Below are 21687 nucleotides of genomic sequence, written 5' to 3' on the forward strand. Positions count from 1 at the left end.
TCAAATATGTGAACGGAATTACAGTGGCCCACGAAAACATGCAAAGACAAGTCATGCAGCACTGTGCTCTTCAAACGCCCTTGCTGACCTAAGCAAACAAGGCTGTGAGGGCCAGCACTGAGAGGCTGCACAGGGCAGACGCCCACGGGGCATGTCAGACAGTGCTCACACAGGGCATGCGGATGCTCTCCCAGTACTCTCCCAGTACACAAGGCCGCCCGAGGCAGCACACTGAGAAACCTAGTATCTGCTCCCTTTGCTTTCCTCAGTTTGTAAGCAGCTGACCCGGACAAGTGCAAGCTCAACAACGCAAGATTTTTCAACTCCAGAGACAGCCGCAAACTCTAAGACAGTTGATACCTACCAACTAATTTTTTGTGGCCAGTGAATCTGAAGAAAGACAGCACGTTCATATTTTACATAAATGAGACGCTAATTCCCAAGTATAAACTAAACATCCAGAATTGTGCCTGTTGCCAATAAACTCAAATTCCATCATTTCATGATATACATTGTAGATGTATATATTTTATAGATAATCAATATATACATGAGAATAGTCAAGTTATATGATTTTATTTAGAAAAACAGGATCAAACTAGAGTCCAGATTTCAATATTGTATAAAAGATACTATGAAAAGATTGATTTCATCCTCATAGTAACTACCTGTGGAAGATTTCCATAAATAAATTTTGTTAATAACTCACATTAAATAGCTCGTGAGAAGGACCAGGAATCTTTCAGAGCTCTTTCCTTTGAGAAACAACACAAAACTGTGACTACTCTGGAACCAGAAACCTAGTTAAAATTATCTTGGCATTCTGGGTACTGGCGCAATAGAGATGTGCTTCTACAGTTAACATTTGCAAATGGCGCAGCTGTGTGAGACGCACGCAGAGACAATCCATGGAAACAGACAGCAGGACGAGGCAGCATCACCCGCTCAGTCCAAAGGAATGGCTGACTACAGTTGAGAGTTCCAAGACAGGCGAGGCTACATACACAGTGTGAAACCCTTTCGAGGAGGAGGAGGATGAGGAGGACAAGGAGGAGGAGGAGAAGGAAGATGGAGGAAGAGGAGGAGGAAGAAGAGGAAGAGGGAGGAAGAGGAGGAAGAAGAAGAGGAAGAAGGGAGGAGGAAGAAGAAGGAAGAAGGAAGAAGGAGAAGAAGAGGAGGAAGAGGAGGAAGAGGAGGAGGAAGAGGAGGAGGAGGAGCAACTGCTGACAGAGCTGAAGAGAGAGGAGCTCTTCCCTGTATATGTAGGAACATAAATTAGTACAGTCACTTGGAGGACCACAGAGGTTCCTCAAATATTAAAAATAGACCTAGCATATGATCCAGCAAGGCCCCTGAGTCATATTTAAAGAGAAGGAAATTGCATGTGGAAGACACATCTGCAGCTGTTTATAGCAGTACAGTTCTCAACGGTCAAGAAATGGACACCGTCAGCCAAAGTGGGGTAGGGGTGGGGAGGAATATGGTTCAGATATTCAGTGGCGCTGCACATAGGGCTGGAGATGGTTCAGCAGAACTGCTCTTCCAGAGGTCCTGAGTTCAATTCCCAGCAAGCACAGGGTGGCTCACAACCATCTGTAATGGGATCTGATAACCTCTTCTGGGGTATCTGAAGATGGTTACAGTGTACTCACATACATACATACATACATACATACATACATACATACATACATAGTAAGAAAAGGTAAGGCAAGGCAAGGAAAGGCAAGGAAAGGAAGGAGAAAGAGAGAAATTGGACATAGGATGGTGATTGGGGGGCTGGGGAGGGCAGCAAGGAAGGTTGATGGGGGAGAGGTGACTGGTACTAAGGCAGAAATGTGTCACTCTGCTGTACTACTACATAGCAATAACATGGTGCTGCTGCTGCTACTACATACTACATAGCATGATGGCAGTAGATGGTATAGACTGTACCTCAAAAAAACTAAAGAAGAAACAAAGAAGGAAGAAGGTAAAGACATGGACAGGGTAGGGGAGAAGAGGGTGGGGAAGGGAGGACAGAGGAAAACAGGAAGGGAGGGAAACAGTGGTCATTCTCTTTTGCCAACTTGTAACTAGAGAGATTTTGAAATCCTACATCTAAGGCCTCCGAGCAGAAGCAGCAGCCTAGGATGGACTCTTCCTGCACAGACAAGGGCTCAGAGCCACCCTGAAGCCCACAGGTGAACGAACAGTCCTACAGACTTATCCTTTCCTTGGTGACGCGAGTGCGCGGACCCCTAAGACAGATCACTCGTCCGGAGAGCCAGCACCACTGCCCGACCATGAGGACCTGAGTCTGGATCCCAGCCACCACGCAAGCCGGAGCACAGGAGCCGGCACCTGTAAAGCTAGAACTGGGACATAGGCAGAGGCAGGCGGAGCCTAGAGGGTCACCAGCCAAGAGGACAAACTGAAATGATGAGATCCAGGGCTGAGTGATGGGGAGACCTGACATTGACCTCTGACCTTCACGTGTGGCACACCCCCCACACACACACACACAAGACATTCATAGAGGTACAATCAGCCTGTGATGGCAAACACCTGGGGGGAGGAGGTACAAATCCAGCCACAGAATAATAATTAGAACTCGCTCCATCCAGGCACTGGAACTCCATTTGTCTACTAGACACAGAGAGGTGGATCTACAGGCGCTGGCAAGGAACGGTATTGGTACCACAGTCTGGAGCAGAAGCCCAAGTGGCATCAATGTTTCCTAGGGGTGGCCATCTGAGAAAGCTTACGCAGAACCACAGACATCCTGACATGAAGCTAACTTTCTTCCCTCCTGGGTAGGGGTGACAAAAATGTTTACAAAGGACACAAACCTAATCTCTATGAGGGGAGAGGCTAAATGTGGTTTTTTAAAAAAATTTTTTAAAGAGTACAATTTTTTTTTACTAAAATATTAAATGGTTGGCATAAGAAGCACTTCCAAGTTTCTCACATCATCACCATGGAAACAGCTCCTGTCAGCCGTATATTCTTTAAGGCATACGGGTTCCCACATCCGATAAAAGAAAGCAACCCTGCTTTGGCTTCTAAACAAACTGTCCTGCCAAAACAACCTGAAACCAAATGGCTTAAAGATCCATCACACAGGAGCCCGTTCACAGTGACATCTAAGCCGACAGCCACAGACATCCCTCCCACCCCCACGCCTGGCTCTAACCCATCACCTCCACAGACAGACTCTTCCTGCTTCTTTTCCAACAATTGCCATTTCTCCCTCCCCTGGAAGCATGAGAATTTCCAGGCCCTCCAATTTCCCCCCAAGAAGCACCCTGGGAACAGCCTCTTCAAACACTCAGGTTCTTACCACAGGAAATTATAGACAATCAGGGTCACCTTTCCTGTTGCTCCTTTATGATCCACCCAGTAATTTAACAGTACAATCTAAAACTGTACTCTGAATCCTAGAACCCTGGGAATGCAATCCCACGCTGGGCATGAGGCTCACACCTTAATCCCAGCAGCACCCAGGAAGTAGAAGCAGGAGGGTCAGAAGTTCAAGGTCACCCTCAGCGACATAATGGTCACAAAGGGCAGTCTTGGCCGCTTAAGACTGTCTCAGCAGGTAACAAGGCCTGCTGCCAAAGATGGAGACCTGGGTTTGAACCCTGAACCCACACACCAGAAACAGAGAAGCAACTCCTGCAGGCTGTCTTCTGGCCTCCACACACACCACAATGCTTGCACAAAGTATGACTGACAGTTCCAGACATGGTTGAGGGGAGAAAGGAATACACCCGGAGGGACAGTCCCATTTTCACAACAGCAAATATCAGTTTGCGCGTTAAGTTCCTTAGAATCGAAGTTTCCCAAGTTTCTACGACTTAGGTACACCTAAGTTAGGTCACTTTAAAGGCATTTCAAAATACACGGGTTATGACTTATGACCTTCACCGGGGTTATGACCTTCACTGCACAGACAAATCAGATCAAGGAAGTCTGATGCTGCCATCACAGTCATATTTCCCTGGGAATGTTTTGCGACGCTACTGGCATCTCAGAAAGGAGGAGAAATGGTACCTCCCATGGGAAAATGTCCCTGATTCCCTGTGCTGGGTTAATTGCTTACTTTCTGATAGTCCCCTGACACTGTGTGCTTTAGCTATTCCCATACCACACATACTGTTTCAGCTCAGTCATTCTTTAGTTACACGTCCCTGTCTCCCTACTCAAACGCTATGCCTTTGGGGGACAAGGAGGAAACATATTGGCTCTTGTGGTCCCGTGACAGTCCTGCGACAAAAGGAGTTGGAGTTTCAATCTATGAATATTTAATTAAGTGCCCACAGTTGGTTTCAGTGGACCACTGAAGGAACTGGGGGAGCCTCTCAGCTTTGCCGTAAACAACCACAGTTCCCAGGATCAGTGAGAGCAGGTTTGCAGCTGCGCTGTGAGGGAGCCCAGACTGACCAGGCAAGAAAGAGGCAGGAGAGTGGCTGCATAGGAAGGAGAGGAAGTGGGCCTACGTGTGACCACTTTCTCCTGGTGCCCCTCACTTATTACGAATATCCCTGGGATTCTCTGAAACCATTTAATCTCTTCAAAAGATTTCACCTTCTGGTCACTGCTTTCACAAACATATTTTAACTATCAATTAGGCTCTGGACCCTCTGTCTTGTGGGGTACCATCAGGACTATTATCTGTCTCTAGTTCACAGGGTCTTCAGGCCAAGACTCGGGACAGAGAGATAGTTACGGTCCACGAGATGCTGTGCCTATCATAGAAGGAGTCCTTGTTTGATGAGAACCCAGGACAGTAGCCAAGGAATCATCTCCAGGACTTCCCATTCCGGGAGGTACCATGGGGGAACCAACATGAGGCAACCTGCTGGAGGGGTGACAGCAAGACCAGCGGTGCCGCTCGAGGCTCTCTGTGAGCGCACCACTCGAGATACTCCCACAGCAAGCTGCCTCACGGAGGAGCAGTGGTTCCTTTCCTTTCTTGTCTAGTCTTCACCCACGCTTCACTATCCGGGGAACTAGTTACAACTTCTAACATGTGCAACCCCACGGAGTTAAAAATATATAAAAACTGCGAGTCAGCCAGGCTCTGATAACTCGAGCCGGATCTTCTCGGGAAGCCACCCGGGGGAGAGCCCACGTGCTGGATCCCGTCAGCGCTGGAAGGCAGCCTTCCATCTGCTCACCACGTGTGTTGGTCGCCATGTCAGCCACTTTCTGAAAGGCGTCCAAGAAGGCAGCTGCTGCTACTACTGTTGTCCTGAAATGCAAACAGATAACAAAAGCGTGAGGAATGTCTCACTGGCAAATTCATCACAGCTAAAACCTCCGCTACAGAACCCTCCAGAGAAGCGATCTAGTGGTAGAGAGTGTTTTCTCCCTAGCACTCAACCCCAAAGATGGCCTGACTGTGGAAATACATCAAAGGGAGGTGCTTCTACCCCAAAGAAGAGAGTATCAGTAAAGTATAGTTGGCACAGGTGACATCAGCTTTAGAACAAGAAAGTAATTTATGTGCACATGAACTGGCAGGGAACCAAATCCTGGAGAGCAGAAAGATCAACATTTCACTGCCCCCCAAAAAAAAGGGAAAACTGAGACCACAAGTCAAAAGACATTTTAGAGATCACTGGTTCATACCAAAGTGACTCATGTCCTACCACTGTGACTCAAGGCCCAGGTCGACCCACTGCAAACACAGGACGTTAGGTAGCTAGGTGCATCCTTGCCCCGTAAATCCCCAACTATACAAGACTAAATAAAGTACTGGGTTTTGCTTTGTTCAGGCCCAGGATGCTCTTTCAAGCTCTAACAGTGGGGAGAATTACAGCTGGTCCCTGCCTTCGGAATCTGCCTTCATTCTTACCCGTGCCTGTAAGCACTACCAGCTGGACACACTGGGCACTCGATGGCCTACAACATCACGGACTGAGGAATGACAGTGTCCCACCCAGGCTGTTCCGTGACAAACCAACCAAAGTCGCCTATCACACAAGGACTTCAAACCTAATTGATGCAGTCTTCAAGTGTTTATTACATGACTCTAGTCTCCACTGTGCTCTCCTCCTATGAAGGCAAAGTCACTACAAGAAGAAGAAGGGCTCGAGAATAGAGTTTGGAATATAGAAAAAGAAATGGCCACCAGTGTCTATGGAACAAGAGCTTTCTAGGAGGTTCTGAACACGGTCCTCTAAGCCAAATTTCAAAATCAGGTCTGAGAGTTTCTAACAGATCAAGAATATATTCTGCTCAATTTTAAACAATAGTCCCTCCTCTTTCTCCCCCCTCTTCCTCCCTCTCCCTCTCACACACACACAGACACACATACACACACACTTGTGTGTGAATTTGAAGCATATTTTTAAAGTGTTGACATCGAACTCAAACACTGAAAAAGTTATCTTTATCAAATAGCCTGAGATTTATAAATAGCTTATTCTGACTTACGATTAATATCTGACAAGCTGGCTTGATTTATTTCTTCTCATTTAACTCAATGTCAATCAACCATAGTTTATGGGCCAGCTGTAGACAAGTCTTGGAAGTCACTGGAATAGACTTCTACTGCAAATTAGGACACTGGTCCACTTTGAGGAATTAAGAGCTTTTAATGTCTGTCACAACGGACATCGTGGCCCTTTCTTGGAGCACACGGCACACAGGGATCAGCCAAGAGCTAATGGGAGGATTCCGCTTACACACTCCAGGACAGACAGACAGACAGACAGACGTGCTGCTTCCGCAGTGGTAACTGCGGCCTTTCTCCAGGACACAAAATTAAACTCCCAGTTTGATAAAATGATAATGAAATGTCCCCTGATCTCAGAAGACCTAGATGGGGGGAGGGAGAAAACAGGTGCTGAGAAGTCTACCTTGATTTTTACTTTCTATGTTCAGGACAGACAGAGAGCTCAGTTCTTCAGGCTCCGCTACTCTTGCCAGCTAAAGGGAAGGAGTACAATCTTTCCTCAGGCCCACACTGAAAACCACATCAAACAATCAGAGGCTGGACAAGAAAAGGAAGGGGAAATGTAAATGCTTTAGTTCAGGGGGAGACCTCCCACCAGAGGGAGGCTAGTCTACAGGAGATGAGAACTGGCCAGTAGAGCAGGGTAACCCCATGACAGAAGGACGGTGAAGCCCTCAGGAGACGACCCAGGCAGGACCCAAGGAGCTTGGAAACTGAGGAGACAGTCAAGGACCCAATACCTGGAGAAGGCACACATCCAGGGTCCAGTGTCTGCTTGGGGGTTGTATAAATACGGCCGGGCGGTGGTGGCGCATGCCTGTAATCCCAGCACTCTGGGAGGCAGAGGCAGGCGGATTTCTGAGTTCGAGGCCAGCCTGGTCTACAGAGTGAGTTCCAGGATAGCCAGAGCTACACAGAGAAACCCTGTCTCGAAAAAACCAAATCCAAAAAACTTAAAAAAAAAAAAAAGTCTGCAGATACCACCCCTCCACCACTAACGTTAAAGAGAGCCTGTGTGTTCTTGCCCGGTTCTTCTATGCTACAGGGGAGGGGCCATGTATATCAAGGCAACAGCTCTGAGCAGTAGCTTGTGGGACTCCCTGGTACAGGCTCGGAAACGACAAGTCATCCTCCCTTCTCTGTCTGTCTGTCGGTCTGTCACCCAGGCAGCTCTTAATCCCAGAATGTCCCTACTTCCTGCTCCACTGCCCTGCCCTCTCATCAGAGGCCTCTAACCAGATGGTCACTCCCCAAATGTCACCATCGAGGATTAGCCAAAGAGTCCTTTTCAGGTGTCCCATGCCTCCTGGGGTACCCACCAAGCGCAGCGGTCGAGCTGCACCACGTGAGTATCTGTCTATCACAGCCAATGACAACGGGACAGGTACACGAGGCCATATGGGGTTCTTAGAGAAAATCAGCAGCAGACAGTGTCTGAGCAGCTTTCCAGGTATAACCTTCAGACCGTAAAAGGTACTTCTAAGTGTCTAAGTGCCCAGCTCCGTGGCTTCTAGTAAACGTGGAATTGTGCAGCCCAGCCTACCGCTACTGAGACTCACTCACTTCACGTAAATGGAATTGTATACCAGTCTGCCCTGAGATTTAAACTCTCTATGTGGAAACACAATCCATGTAGATGAGAAGGAACGTGGACTCTGGAACCAGACCTTGCGTGTTTACATCTGTTTCTGTTACTAGTGGCTTCTCTAGGACCAGGCTGTTACCTGTGCCTCAGTTTCCAGACGCCCCTACTTAGCCTTATGGGGCTAAGATTTCTGACAAGTTCGCATATGTCTGGCACACGGTGGGCGCCGGGTAAACATTACCCATTAGTACTCTGTGCGATCAACTCTGAAAATTCCTATGGCAGGAGGCAGAGCAGACTTGAGGTTGAGTTCGCATGAGACTGGGGTGAAGGGTAGTGCAGGATACTGTGAATTGATACAGCTCCTGTGCTGTGCCTGCTACGCCCTTCTCAGTCTGTGACACTTCTAAATTTAAGGCGGACGTGTGCCGTACCCCCTCCCCGTCTTGACTCAGGATGTCGCCTTGTCCTGTTGAGTGCGTGTGTCTACTCACCGCAGCTGGGACTGAAGCTTTCCCGCTTTGTTTATGAAGTCTTCCCAGACCGGATAGCTCCCCTAGGACAGAACAACGAAGCAGCAATCAGTCACAGTGTGATGAGCCGTCCACCCAGTTCCAACCACGCAAGGAACGATCTGCAGACGGCATCTTCCTCCATAGGGTTCTTTCATACATACACCATCGACAGGCAATGGCTCCAGAACGGTTTCAGATGTGCCCTGTCCACATATATACTCTTGCAAATAACGACGGACACCAACAGGAACTAGCTTCACAGAGTCTAAACACCTACACCTACACATTATGTACACGGTGGGTCCAAATTTTAGAAACATAGACTATGCCCGGTAGTGGTGGTGCAGGCTTTTATCTCAGCACTTGGAAGACAGAGGCAGGCAGATCCTCTGTGAGTCTGAGGCCAGCCTCATCTACAGAGTGAGTTTCAAAACAGCCAGGGCTAAAGAGAGAAACCCTGTCTTAGAAAGAAAAAAGAAAAAAGAAAAAGAAAAAAACAAGAACAACAACAACAACCAGGCTGGAGAAATGGTTCAGTGGTCAAGAGCACTGCTGCTCTCCCAGAGGTCCTGAGGTCACTTCCCAGCAACCACAGGGTGGCTCACAACCATCTGTAATGAGATCTGATGCCTTCTTCTGGTGTGTCTGAAGACACCTACAGTGTACTTACATATAATAAATAAATAAATCTTTAAAAAAAAAGATTTTGTTAAATCTTAACAAAAAACAACCAACCAGAACATACAAGGGTCTCCCCTGGGTCGCCTGTGCATACAACATGACTCTCTCTCTTCTTCTCATTGTCACACACAGCACAAGGAGGGAGCCAGGTGACTAAAACCCCTCCTTAGGACAGGTGGCTATCGAGAAGTAGTATCAGTCTATCAGAATCCCAAGGCTCGAAAAGAACCTAAATATAGCCAGCCAGCTGATGTTCAACCCCAGCATCTGTGTGAGCTATGGCAACAGGCAGTTCCCCAGCACACTGAGGCAAGGGACACACCCCACACCTGGCCTACCCTGTCCGTGGCGTTCACACGGCTCTAGGTCTAACCTTCCAGAAGCCCTCAGAGTCAACACTGACAGTCTTTCCTCTCTTCTAAACCCCGAAGTCCAATCGCCCGTCTCCAGGGGACCCCTCTGCATAGTCCCTCGGTATTCTCCTGAGTGCAGCACTGGGGTCTCCCCCTCCTGAGTGCAGCACTGAGACGCAGATGAGTCTGTTCTGTTCTGTTCTGAGCAGGGCAAACCAGCACACAGCCCGCCTGCCACCGCCCTCCCCATACATACCACATATTTACTGAGATGAGGCAGCGTCCACCAAGATGTGACTCCAAACAAACCCAGTAGAGGTAAACCGTGGGTGGGGGATATGCTATTTGTCACTGAATCATTCAGTTGGGGATTTGGGGGGGGGGGGGTCATAGTCCCAGAAGAGGATACAAACAGTAGGCACCTTGACAAGGTAAAAATAGTATTATGCCACCTCTTGTTTTTTGTTGCCAAGAGGAGAATGGGGGTGCAGGGGGGGGGGGAGGGAGGGGTCTGGGAGAGAGGGGGAGGGATTAAATTAACCACTGTATCTTTCATTACAGATGCCAAGCCCAAACGGTCTAAAAGTGTAGTCGAGCGCGTCCATACTATCACGGCCGCTGTGTGCCGGTTCCTCCTAACCTCCTAACCTGCCACTCGCTGTTTGGACCTCAGCACTCCCGGCACCCTGGGTGTGTGGGTCTCTGCCAGGGTGTTGGTTTGTACCCCACAGGATGGAGAGCAGCATCTCTGGCCTCTGCCTACTACTGAGATGCCAGAAGCCACCAAGTCCTTGTTATGACCAATGAAATTATCTCTACACGCTGTCAGATATCCTGGGGAGGAAAAAAATCAGCCTCGGTTAAGAAGCAGTGTCTGAAGACGCGCCTGAAAACCTCGTTCTCTGGTAAAGAAAGAGTGAGGTTGCTTGTTCCAAGTTACTTCTTCAGTCATTTCCTTCCAATATGTAAAAGGAAAAGACTTTTATTTTGAAACTTATATGCATAAGAGTTAACACCGTGTTAAAAATTACCAGTATGTATATTTCTCTAGCCATTGATTCCGTCTGAAATGGGCATAGGGGTTACATGGAAAGCTGTCTTATTATTAAAATGGGTCACTTCTGGGAGCTAAGATTTGAACCAATATATTGCCTTTTTTTTTTCCTTTGTACTTTCCTCTACGGAATGTTGTTTTGTTGTGTTTTTATAAGGGTCATGTATCACTTTAATGAAAACAATAAAGTCATTACATTAAAAAAAAATTTAAGACCAAATTAGAGGTTCTGGCAACAGTTACAGCACGAATTTCCGACCGGGCCTAGCCTTGCAGTCTGGCTGCATATGCTGCTAGCTCATAGCACCGTCCAGCTGCTCTGCACGGGGCACCGGGGACTGCTTGGTCTCTTCCCTGGCATTGGCTCCCATGAAAAGCTAAGCTGCACCAGGGCTCTGGGTAGAGGTCCTTTGGCAGCTCCGTCTGCATCACGGCAACCAACCTCTAGACATGGTGCCTTTTTTTTTTTTTTTTTTTGGTTTGTCTAGACAGGGTTTCCCTCTATAGCACTGGATGTCCTAGAACTCACTCTGTAGACCAGGCTGGCCTCGAACTCAGAAATCCACCTGCCTCTGCCTCCCAAGTACTGGGATTAAAGGTATGCGCCGCCACCACCACCAGGCCTAGACACAGTTCTTGACACATGGCCTTTATCCTGTGTTTGAGCCCTGGGTGGGTGGGGGGGGGTTCCTCGATCCAACCACATAATAAATGTGTATAATAAATGTATAATAAATATAATAAATGACCTTGTCACGGTAGTGCGCAATTAGAATCCCAGCACTTGGAGCTAAAGGCCAGCCTCGGTTACTTAGCAAATTCAAGGCTAGACTGAACTACAAAAGATGATGTCTCAAAACAAGCAGAGGCCAAGGGGACCAGAAAGACAGAGAGCAAGCAGGAGGACCTGAGTTGGACCCCTCCGAAAGCACATAAAAATTCAGTGTGTGGTGGCATGTGCCTGGAATCCCAGTACTGAAGAGGCAGAAACTGGCAGGTTCCCGGGGCTGGTTGTCCAGCCTAAGCAGTGAGTGGCCGGCCAATGAGAGACCCTGGCTGCAGCCAACTAGACAGCATTCCTGACAATGACACCTTAGGATGTCCTCGGACCCACCTACACACATGCACACACGCACAAACACACATGTACATGCACACGCACAGGTATACAGGCACACTCAAGCAAGCAAGAGAGGGAAAGGTCAGAGAGGGGGAGGGAGGGAAGGACGGGAAGAGAGAGTAACAGATTACAGACAGACAGACAGACAGACAGACTAAACTACCTTGAGAGTGCTCCAGCCTCCACTACAGCCTCATCAGGACACCATAAAGACCTATTTTGACCCCTCTGTATTCACTATTTCTCTATCAAACCAGTAGAGGAATACTCTGCCCTGTAGAGTCCCTGGTAACTCAGAGACCTCTGGCAGGCCGCTAGGGATCTGTCCAGACTGATGTACCTACCTACCTTCCAGGAGCACTGAAGATGGAGACTCGTTACTACTGTCTGTCTACCCAGACCCTCTTTCCCATCCACAAGACCTAGTAAGAAGCTCCTGGAGAAAACTGAGGCCATTTAGACATGTGCCAGCCTTCTTCTGGCTGGAGGTACCGATCGATGTCACCCAGACTATAAGGCAGGATGTGAGAATAGTCCCTTCCCGCCCAAGCACCTAGTTGGTCAAGACTTAATGAGCTGAATCAGGCCAGGTATGGTAGTAGATTATGCCTATAATCCCAGTACCTGGGAAACAGTTAAAGAGAACTGCGTATTTAAAGCCAGCCTTGGCCACACTGACTTCGAGGTCACCCCGGGCTACATTACTCTGTGACAACATGCTGGATTAACCAGAGGCCTGGTCCCACCACCTAAGCTCTGGGCACAGTCAGGCCAGTCATTTGCTAGGGGAAACCACTGGACCCTTGGGAGCCTGTTTCCCTATAATGATAATAATTAAAACAACTCAGTCACATCACTGCCTTTGGTTAAGATCAGGTGTAGGACAATTCCACCAAGGACTGCTGTTCATCCTGTCACCGCGACAGCCCAGAGGAAGCTACGGAGTGTAGCATTAGAGGAAACAAGCTAGACACAGAAAGACAAATCCCACACACCCTGACCGGTGTGGAACCTAAAACATCTGGCCCAGTGGTGGGAGAAATGGGGAATGCGGGTGGGGCTGGTCAAGGTTATTTAATTATAATTAGATAGGAGGGAATTAGTGCTTAACCGACAGTTAAGGGACTGCCAGGAGCTGTGGAGAGTGGGGGAACAGTAGGGATTGATGGCTAAGAGGGAGTTTCTCTCTTGGGTGATGAGAGTGCTCAAAAACTGTGTGGTCAGGGTTGTGCAACTCTAAAAACATACTACAAACCAACAGCCTATCCACTTTCAATGGGCACATTCTAAGATTCATGCGTGATAGGTTTACATCGGAAAGGTTTACAAATAAATAAATACGGCCACACCCAAAGAGGCTCAGTGCAGTGACTGGCACAGACCAGGATGTGTTTGTTTGAGGAGATGCATGCAGTCACTCGCCACGACTCTGAGAGTCCCTGAGGGATCTCACTGGAAGCCACACTGCAAACCAGCTGGCTGTGCAGGCTGGGACCCCTCATTTTTGGTCCCAGTAGCAGAACCAGCCAAGGTAGGAGGCAGAAGGTGGCTCAAGATCTAGTAACCTTATTTGGGGAGAAACAGGGCCAGCAGGTTTGTCTGCTTATCTTAAACAGACAATGAGGTACTTACCCCAACCCGAGAACAGTGTGCCTAGGAACAGCGATAGCTCAAACCCCTGACAAAACTCATCTGGGGTGGAAATACTGCTCAGTGGTAGAGAGGGCACCCCAGCATGTGTGAAGCCCTAGGTTCAATTCTCAGGGCTTCCAGGGGGGTGGGGTGGGGGGAATCTACACCTACCTACATTCAATTGTTCCCAAATTAGAAAAGGAAAGGAAGGGAGGGAAGGAGTGTCCCCTTTTCGCATCCAGGGATACAGCACACAGCCTCTCACCCACAAACACCCACCTAGCCAGGAGAAGGCTGCCAAAGCAGTTCTCTGCTGTCTCCTGATCTAATGCTATGCAAGGATCTATCAGAGTGTCACACCCACCCATTTTAGGCAATCCGTAATTTAATAGAGTCTTTACAAAAAAGGATTCTAAGAACATAAAACAGAAACTTGATTATTAGAAGACAAAAAAAAGAAAGCGTAAATGTTATTCAAACTTGAAAACAAGGTGATAGCAGGCTGTACTAAATCTCTTTTTTTAATCTTTCTTTCGAGGGGGAAATAGTTTCTACCCACCTAAAAGGAGTCTTACAAAAGCCAAAGGCTTGAAGGATGTGTGTGGGGAAATAGTACCAGTAGAGAGATTGGAAAGCAATTTTTTAAAAGCCCCCCTCCAGGAGGTGTTTACTACTGTGAGACTTGCCGAAGGTGGTAGGCAAACTTCAGAAGACCCTGGATGCCCCCAGGACCTTTGCAAAGTGCCAACCCAGGTCTCCGTTCAGTCTGCACCAAGCAGCGGCAGGAAGATGACCCTGGGTTTCAAGTGTTTTCGCAGGTGTCCTGCTCACAGTGGAAAAAAGCCCCTGAGGAATGTCTCCCAGAGCTGTGGGGAGGACACACCCACACCCACTCACCAGGGCCCTCATCACAGAACACACACGTAGGCTTCCGAACTTTACAAACACACCACAACCAAAGACAACAAGACTCCACCCAGCACCCAGAGTCACAGGCAAAATCAGACCCTTCTCCCCCAGGAGCCCCTGGAGGCTTGCAGAAATGGGGAGGGGGCTTTTAGAAGACTTGAATACTGAACTCAGATTACACCAGAGTTAGAGAAGGAGGAAGCACCCTGCTTAAGAAGAAAAAAAAAAAAACATTTATTCTTCAAAACACACGGGACAGGTGAGAGTCTTTCTTGATCACGTGACTTCATGCAGGTACCCATCATGTTGCACAAACACAGCCCAACACAGCCCCCAACGGCCATCCTGCATCCAGAATTCCAGGTCAGAGGGTGGAGCTCAATAATCTTACAAACTTCGCTCACTGCCTGACACGAATGTTGCTTCTTCCAGAACCTTCTCTGACATACGTCCTCATCATGCACCCTTCTGGATTAGCTGGGCCATTCCCCCAGCTTAGCACACATGTGATTCATCTCTGAGCCACACGCCAGGGACCCTCTCTTCTAAACCACAAGGCAAGGGCTTTGCAGACACAGCTGGCAGGGGACAAAGAACCCAGGGGACACTGAGGTGCTACAATTTTGCTGCACAGAAGCAAAACCCGACAGGGTGAACAAGGTCGCTGAGGCCAGCCTTCAAGGGCGAAGTCCAGAGCTGAACTGCAAACAGGACAGAGAGAGCCAGGGTGACCCTCGTTCAGATGACAGGTGACATCAACTCCAAGCTGGCCAGGTGATATGCAAACCTGGCTCATGGGCCACATAACCTTGGGTCAGCCTGCGCCCTTCAGGAAAGATGAGAAACTAAAGCCCTATTCTTTCATCTTTAGGGGGAGCCTTCCTAAATCTTCCCCTTAGAGAATTTGCTGAGCACTAGCTAACCCATAAACTGCCTTCTCCCCAGCCACCCTTCCAGTCAGAGTCCCTGTCCTCTCCCCTCCCTCCTCTGCCTCCACTTGTCCCAAGCCAGGAGCCATTGTCCCAAGCCAGGAGCCATGCATGCAGTCACCCAATGCGGGAACAGGACACAGAAGTCACTCTGGCTTGGTGTGGCCTCCCTGGATTTCTGTTCCATATTAAACAAAGGAAGGCTTCCCGCCCGCAGAGGACAAACTGTGTAACCCCTCAGCCTCCTAAGTCTGGTTACTGGAGCTCGATAAATAATGCACCAACTGCTTCTCCCATACTGGCCACACTATGACAGTCGAGATCAAGGGACAGCTGAGGGAATTCGATAGCACCTCGCCACTCAAGGGACACAACACAGGAGGGCAGGGACTGTGGTTAGAAAACCCACAACATAAGAGGAGCCAGGGGAACCAAAGAGGACTCTCGCGAGGAGATTGGAGTGGTGAAGAAACTCGGGAGTAGCAGGGTCAGGATGTAGGGAACAGGGTTCCAGCTCGAAGGCCTTTGTCCTGCCCAAAAGGAGCCAGACAGAGGCCGGCTCACCAGCAGCCACAGCTAAGACAATGCAAGGCAGGTAGGACCTGATAGGTCCTGGATTCTTCTGGAAGAGATCGCTGGTGACAGCAGCATCAGGCATCAGCACTTTCTGCACAGTTGCTAGGCACCAGGTATCTGTCTGTATCTGCATTTCACAAGCATTAACTGATGCACCAGACCCTAGAGATTTGGCAAAAATGCAGACTTTGCTTTCCTTGCTCTGAAGGGGGACCTGGGAGGTGGCACGTATCCTGAGCGCTGCTGCCGGAGCTGAACACCCCCTGAGGAGTCCATCTTACTGCATTCTCACTAAATATCCACAGCGAGGCCTGTGCTGCTACTGTTTTGTATGTGAGGAAAACGAGGCCCGGAATCACAGAGAAAAGTCAAAACTATCTAACGCCACATCCAACTACAGAGATGACAGTTTCTGGGGAGTCTGAGGGGCCAGAGGGAAAGACGGTGTCAGAGTGACTCAGCCAGCCATTAGGTCCGGCTGCTGTGTGTCCTACAGGAGCCAAGGCAGAACAGAGAGGCACAACTCTGGAGCCACACTGACACCTGAACAGAAAATGCTGAGGCCCATGGAGAACAGCGTGCCACCCTAGAAACGGTCAGGACAGCCGCGGAAAAAACAGCAAAGAAAACCCCTTGGTACAGAGAAAAGTCGGAACCACACGGGAACACCCTGCTGCAGCTGCCTGACTGAATCTGAGTGGTTTTATCCCATCCTCGGATTTTCCATGGCGCTGGGATGGACCTCTAGGCTGGTCTCAGAGCTTCAGGTTTCCTTCCAGAAGTCTTCCTGGGGGAGCCCAGCCTCCAGGGAGATAAAAAGCCAAGAAGCATGGCGAGGGCTCTGGCCCTTCTGACCCAAGCAGAGCATCTCTGGGTTCAGGAATGCATTCAGCTTCCAGAAGTGGGTGTGCATAATTATCGCCAGGGCTCAGGAATGCCAGCCAGAGCCTCAGTCTCCCAAACCAAACTTCCTCACCCTAGCTCGCAAGATGCAGCATCCTAAGAGTCTCAGATGAAAGGCACTGGTGGAACCCATCCATCATAAATACCAGTCCTGGCCTTTTATTTTCTGATTGGGACTTGCCTCATCCACTAATTATCCCTGTCCATCAGGGATGACAGACCGGGGATAATCAATGGTTGCTCTCTTCCCCCATCCACCCTCACACACTTGCTCAAGTGCACCAGCAAGGAATCTGCCTGTCAAAGAGAAGGCACACCCACAAAAGGCGGTCCCCATCCAGCTGGCCCCTCCCAAGCTCATCCAGACGCTCAGGGTGTTTTCTGACATATGGGTATGTCTCCATTTAGCAATTAAAATAACTAAGCAAATATGTCAACTGTATCTTCAAATTTGCTTTGGCTTTTAATTTCCTTTCTTCCTTTCTTCCTCTTTCTTCCTACCTATCGTCCATCTATCTATCTATCTATCTATCTATCTATCTATCTATCTATCTATCATCTATCATCTATCTATTATGAGCTATCCAACAGAGGATAAGTCCCCGCTAGGAACTGAGGGTTACTTAAATTTAAATTACAAGGAACTAAAACATAATCATCAGTGCCTTGGTCTCATTCTCCAGACTTCAGCATCAACAGCACTGGGAGATCTAGAATTGCTCTCCCTGTGGAAACTTCCGACAGACAGACAGACAGACAGACGGGCCTGGCCAGACCAGAGCTGTGCTTCACAACTGCAAAGGGCGTTCAGGATCTGATTTGTTTGTCGGTCTTCCTTTTGAGATGGGCTTCGCTATGTAGCCCAGGCTGGCCTGGAACTTATTTTCATGACTAGGTTGGGGAACTAGGATGCTCTCAGCTTGACCTGGGAGAGCCTCACCCAGCACTGAGTCCTGCCCTTGCCACCCTTTGTAGCATATGCGTTTCCATACTCCCAATTTCTCTGCAAAGAGAACTCCTCCCCCTCTCCTTTTCTATTCTCCAAAGTTGGTACTGCCTGATATTATTCCAATTATTACATGAGACAGTCCCTCCAACCAGAGGAAAGGCAGTGGCTGCCTGTGCACCTTACACTGCCTGAGAGAGTTTCCAAGGGGACTCCTAGCCACCTAGGAGTCCAGAAGGACCCATGAGCAACATGAGAACAGCACATTCGTGTAGATAGCACCAAAGGGCGTGCAAAGGGCTTCCTAGGAACCCCAGGGGGCATGTGCCTGTGCGCAGGCTTCAGGAGTGAGAGATGTGTGCAAAGTGAGCATCACCCTTGACTCCCTCTGCGTAACTGTATTCATTGCTGCTAGGCTTGCTGGCTCCTAAGACAGGGAAAGTAGCTCATGGAGAGGCTGCCCCTCCACCTCAGGAAACGTGGGAACTCATTAGTTCAGCACCTAAAGCAGGTTTTCACTGCTCTTACCTATGAAAAGTTTGTGCAGCTAAGCCCTCCCCAGACTGCCACCTGCCCCATGGAACCCTCAGGGGCAGAGCCCAGAGCCGTCACTCCGATTATTAGTTCCTGTCTGTCAATATCCCCGAGATGACCAGCAAAGTGCCCCATAACCCTAGCACCCCATAAATTTCAAAGTCTGGACCCTACAACTTCACACACGCGCACATGCACACCTCTCCACCTCGTTCCTCCAGGGACCCTCTCTGGACTTGCCTCTACCAACCCCAAAATGCCTTTGACCTCTGAGATCCTGCGCGCTCACTAGCTACCATTTCCGTTTGCCCGATCCTCCAGAAGGCAGGCACAGGTTCACAAACTCATCAAATCCACCCCAGACCTTGCCTTAGCCACACTGTGCTGAATCCGCTTCCATTTGGGACAAAGACCATCATCTCATTCATCACCCAACTCCTCCTACCCCAGGCTGCCAGGAAAGATGCCCTGGTGGTCCATACAAGGTGCTACACTTAACAATATGTGCGTGCGTGCATGCGTGCGTGTGTTTCCACTGGCTGTCATTCTTGCAGGGGCAGGGCGCCCTGACAGGCACACAGTCAAGACTGTGAGCATGACAAGAGAGTCCCAACTTCAGATCTGTTCACTGAGTGACCTTAGAGGCGAGTGACTTCATCACCTGGTGCCACTCCGTCTCCATCAGTAATCAAGGCCGATGGCCAGTTCCTGCCCCCAGAGGATGATTACGAGGCTGCCTCGCTGGGGAGGGCTGAGCAGCAGGGGGAGCTCAGCCCTGCTTTTGTGAGTCAGCACACAATAGCAGCCATCCAGAACAGCACATTAAATGAGTATCTACTATGTGCAGGCACTGAGTGAAGGGCCAGTCAGGCACTGATGGAAAAGCTGCGGACAGGAGCATTCTCCACGTTGGACAGACTTGGAGGGCGGTTGGTGGGAGTTTTCCAAATCTCTCACCTGGCTCTCAAAGAGGAAGCAGACATTTTCCTGGCCAAAAAGGGAAAGAATGCAGGAGGGCAAGATATTCCCAGAGTCACAGTTAGCATGACTCAAAATGTCCACCCAGAATATATTCCAGAGATATCCATGGTGGAGTGAAACACACACACACACACACAGAACCTCTTGCTTTGTGAACTATAGAGGAAGCCTCCCTCTGGCGGCTCAGGAAGGCCCGAGCTCTCCTTCCTGCAACCCCTGCAAAACCTAGAGAGAATCAGTAAGCAGTTGTTAAAAGGGCAAATTCCTGAGCCCCACCCCAGATCAACAAGGAATTTAAGGGTGGGCCTAGGAATCTGCAAGTGAAGACACTCTTGCTTTCTGAGAACTACCCAGACAGCAAGATCTGAGGACCACAGCGCAAGATAAGATGGTAGGTACGTCCTGCCCAAAGCCCTTAGAAACTGGGAACTCAGCAAGCTCTTGGCATTAATGCCCACGTCCTGCTTCTTTCAAAATAATCTGGAAGATGAGCGCTCAGACGCAGGAATGTAAGCAGAGACATGCTTTGCGAAACAGTCAGCACCCTGTTCCAGAAGCTTTGAGAAGTGCATTCCTTTAGGCCACAGATAAATCCTTCACAGAAGAACACAAACCTGCAAAACCACCCACACACTCACTGCAGCCTGGCGTCTAACAGTGAAAACCCCAACATAGCTAAGAGGCAAGCCCTCTACCTCAGGGCCTTTGCACAGACTGGACCCCTCTTCCTCGGATCATAAGTGGCTACTCAGTGTCCCCTTCCTGGAGCTTCTTGGAGACAAACAGGTCTGATCACGCCACTGCATGGATTCCTTTCGGCATATAAGAGGATGGGGGCTAGAGCGATAGTTTAGCAGCTAAAAGCATCTCACTGCCCTTACAGAAGGCCGAGGTTCAATTCCCAGCACCCACACAGGGGCTCACAACTGTCTGTTAATTCCAGTCCCGTGGGTCCAATGCCCTCTTCTGGCCACCAGGCTTGTAAAACACCCATACACATAATAAATAATAATGAAAAGTAAAAGGGGGGTTGGTATGTTTGCTTGCTTGCTTTTGTTTTGTTTTATTTTTTTAAGAATCCATGCCACTTGTCCATCCCTTATCTGTCACCCACTCCATTAGACAGTAGGTTTCAGAAAGGCAGGAATTTGTCACTTGTGTCGGCTGCTGCTCTGTCCCCGGCACTTCAAGCTGGACCCCGCACACAGTAGGTCCTCAAATGTGTCCCCAGTAGAATTTCCTATAGACATACAAACAAAGTCACGTGGCCGTCACAGAGACTTACACAGCTTATATAACCCCTCGCATGGGAAAGGGAGAGGGATGAAAAGGGGGTTTCATGGCCCTTTAATTGTCTGGGCTCTTGTGAGCCTGAGTACATAACCCACTTTGTAATTGGTGCTTTTGGATAACTTCACTTAATTGAAGTTTCTAGGTTTCCTTCCATTAATTTTATATAACTTGTATAATCTTTCAGAAGTAATCCCTCATGAAATGCTCTCAAAACATTTGCTTTTTTTTTTTTTTAAGAAAAAAAAAAACTGCCTCCTCAGTGACTTAATTAGGGTGTCCCTAATTAAGGCCAGCACCATCAAACAGGCCAACTTCCAGGGGAACCGGGTTCCAAGGGACTGCAAGAATGAGGACCTGGGTCCTCCCAGGAATGGCTGGGGCTTGGAGTTTGGCTCTGGGCTACTCCTGGCTAGGCTCCCCAGTACCTGCTTCCTATTGGGGTGTCTGATGCAATTATTCAGGTCCCAGATCACATCCTGCTGTGGCGTTGGCTTTGAAGGTTCAGTAAACAGTCACTTCAAAACAAAGAGCGACCATTAAACCCGACTCAAAGACTTCCTTAATGGCCGCATGCAAGGAGCCTGGCTTCAGAATGCTCTCGTGGTCTCCCTGGAAACTAATCCGCCCCACTGCCCGCCCCTAACTGCAAGGATCTGCCTGCTCCTGGTTGCCACTCAGTCTCCGGGTCTGGAGTGGGCTCCCCAAGTAGAGCATGTATCCTGAGGCAGCCACAGTGGGCTCCCCAACTCTCCACTCACATCTCTCTGCTGATAACAAGCTAAAGGCATCAACAGATGGGTCAATTAATTGCTCAAAAATGTCAAGCCAACTACTGGATTCTGTCCCTTGAGGCCCCTCAAAACTTCTTTCGGATGTAGGGTGCTATGCATATATGCATGTGGGTACATACACCCATGAACATGAACAGGCCAGAGGTGGATTTAGGGTGTCCAGCTCACTCTGCCTCCAAAAGAACCAGGGTTACAGGAGAACCCAGACATGCCCAGTGTTTTCTCTGAGTGTTAGGGATTTGAACTCTGGTCCTTATGTTTGTTTGCACAGCAAGCTCTCTCAGCTCACCCCACACAAGGCTTCTTGAAGCAGCCCAGAAGCAAATCTGGATTCTGCATGCAATGCATCTGTCTAGAATCCTGATGGCATACCTGAAACCATCAGACGGATGAAATGCATGCACCGCAGAGCATGAAGGGAAAAAAAAATGTTGAAATGC

General features: G+C 48.9%; 1 protein-coding gene across 6 annotated transcripts in view; it reads right to left on the reverse strand.

The window, feature by feature from the left end:
- The window catches only part of Mtss1 (MTSS I-BAR domain containing 1), a 138550-nt gene that overhangs the window by 106007 nt on the left and 10856 nt on the right, over positions 1-21687 (reverse strand). For all 6 annotated transcript variants that reach the window (XM_052161626.1, XM_052161623.1, XM_052161627.1 and 3 more), the window contains exons 2-3: positions 8525-8586; positions 5163-5236 (exon numbers count right to left, since the gene is read on the reverse strand). In XM_052161626.1, the coding sequence (XP_052017586.1) occupies positions 5163-5236; positions 8525-8586 (136 nt within the window). The remainder of the gene's footprint in view (positions 1-5162; positions 5237-8524; positions 8587-21687) is intronic.

The sequence above is a fragment of the Apodemus sylvaticus genome, chromosome 17 (assembly GCF_947179515.1).
Source record: "Apodemus sylvaticus chromosome 17, mApoSyl1.1, whole genome shotgun sequence".
NCBI lineage: Eukaryota > Metazoa > Chordata > Mammalia > Rodentia > Muridae > Apodemus > Apodemus sylvaticus.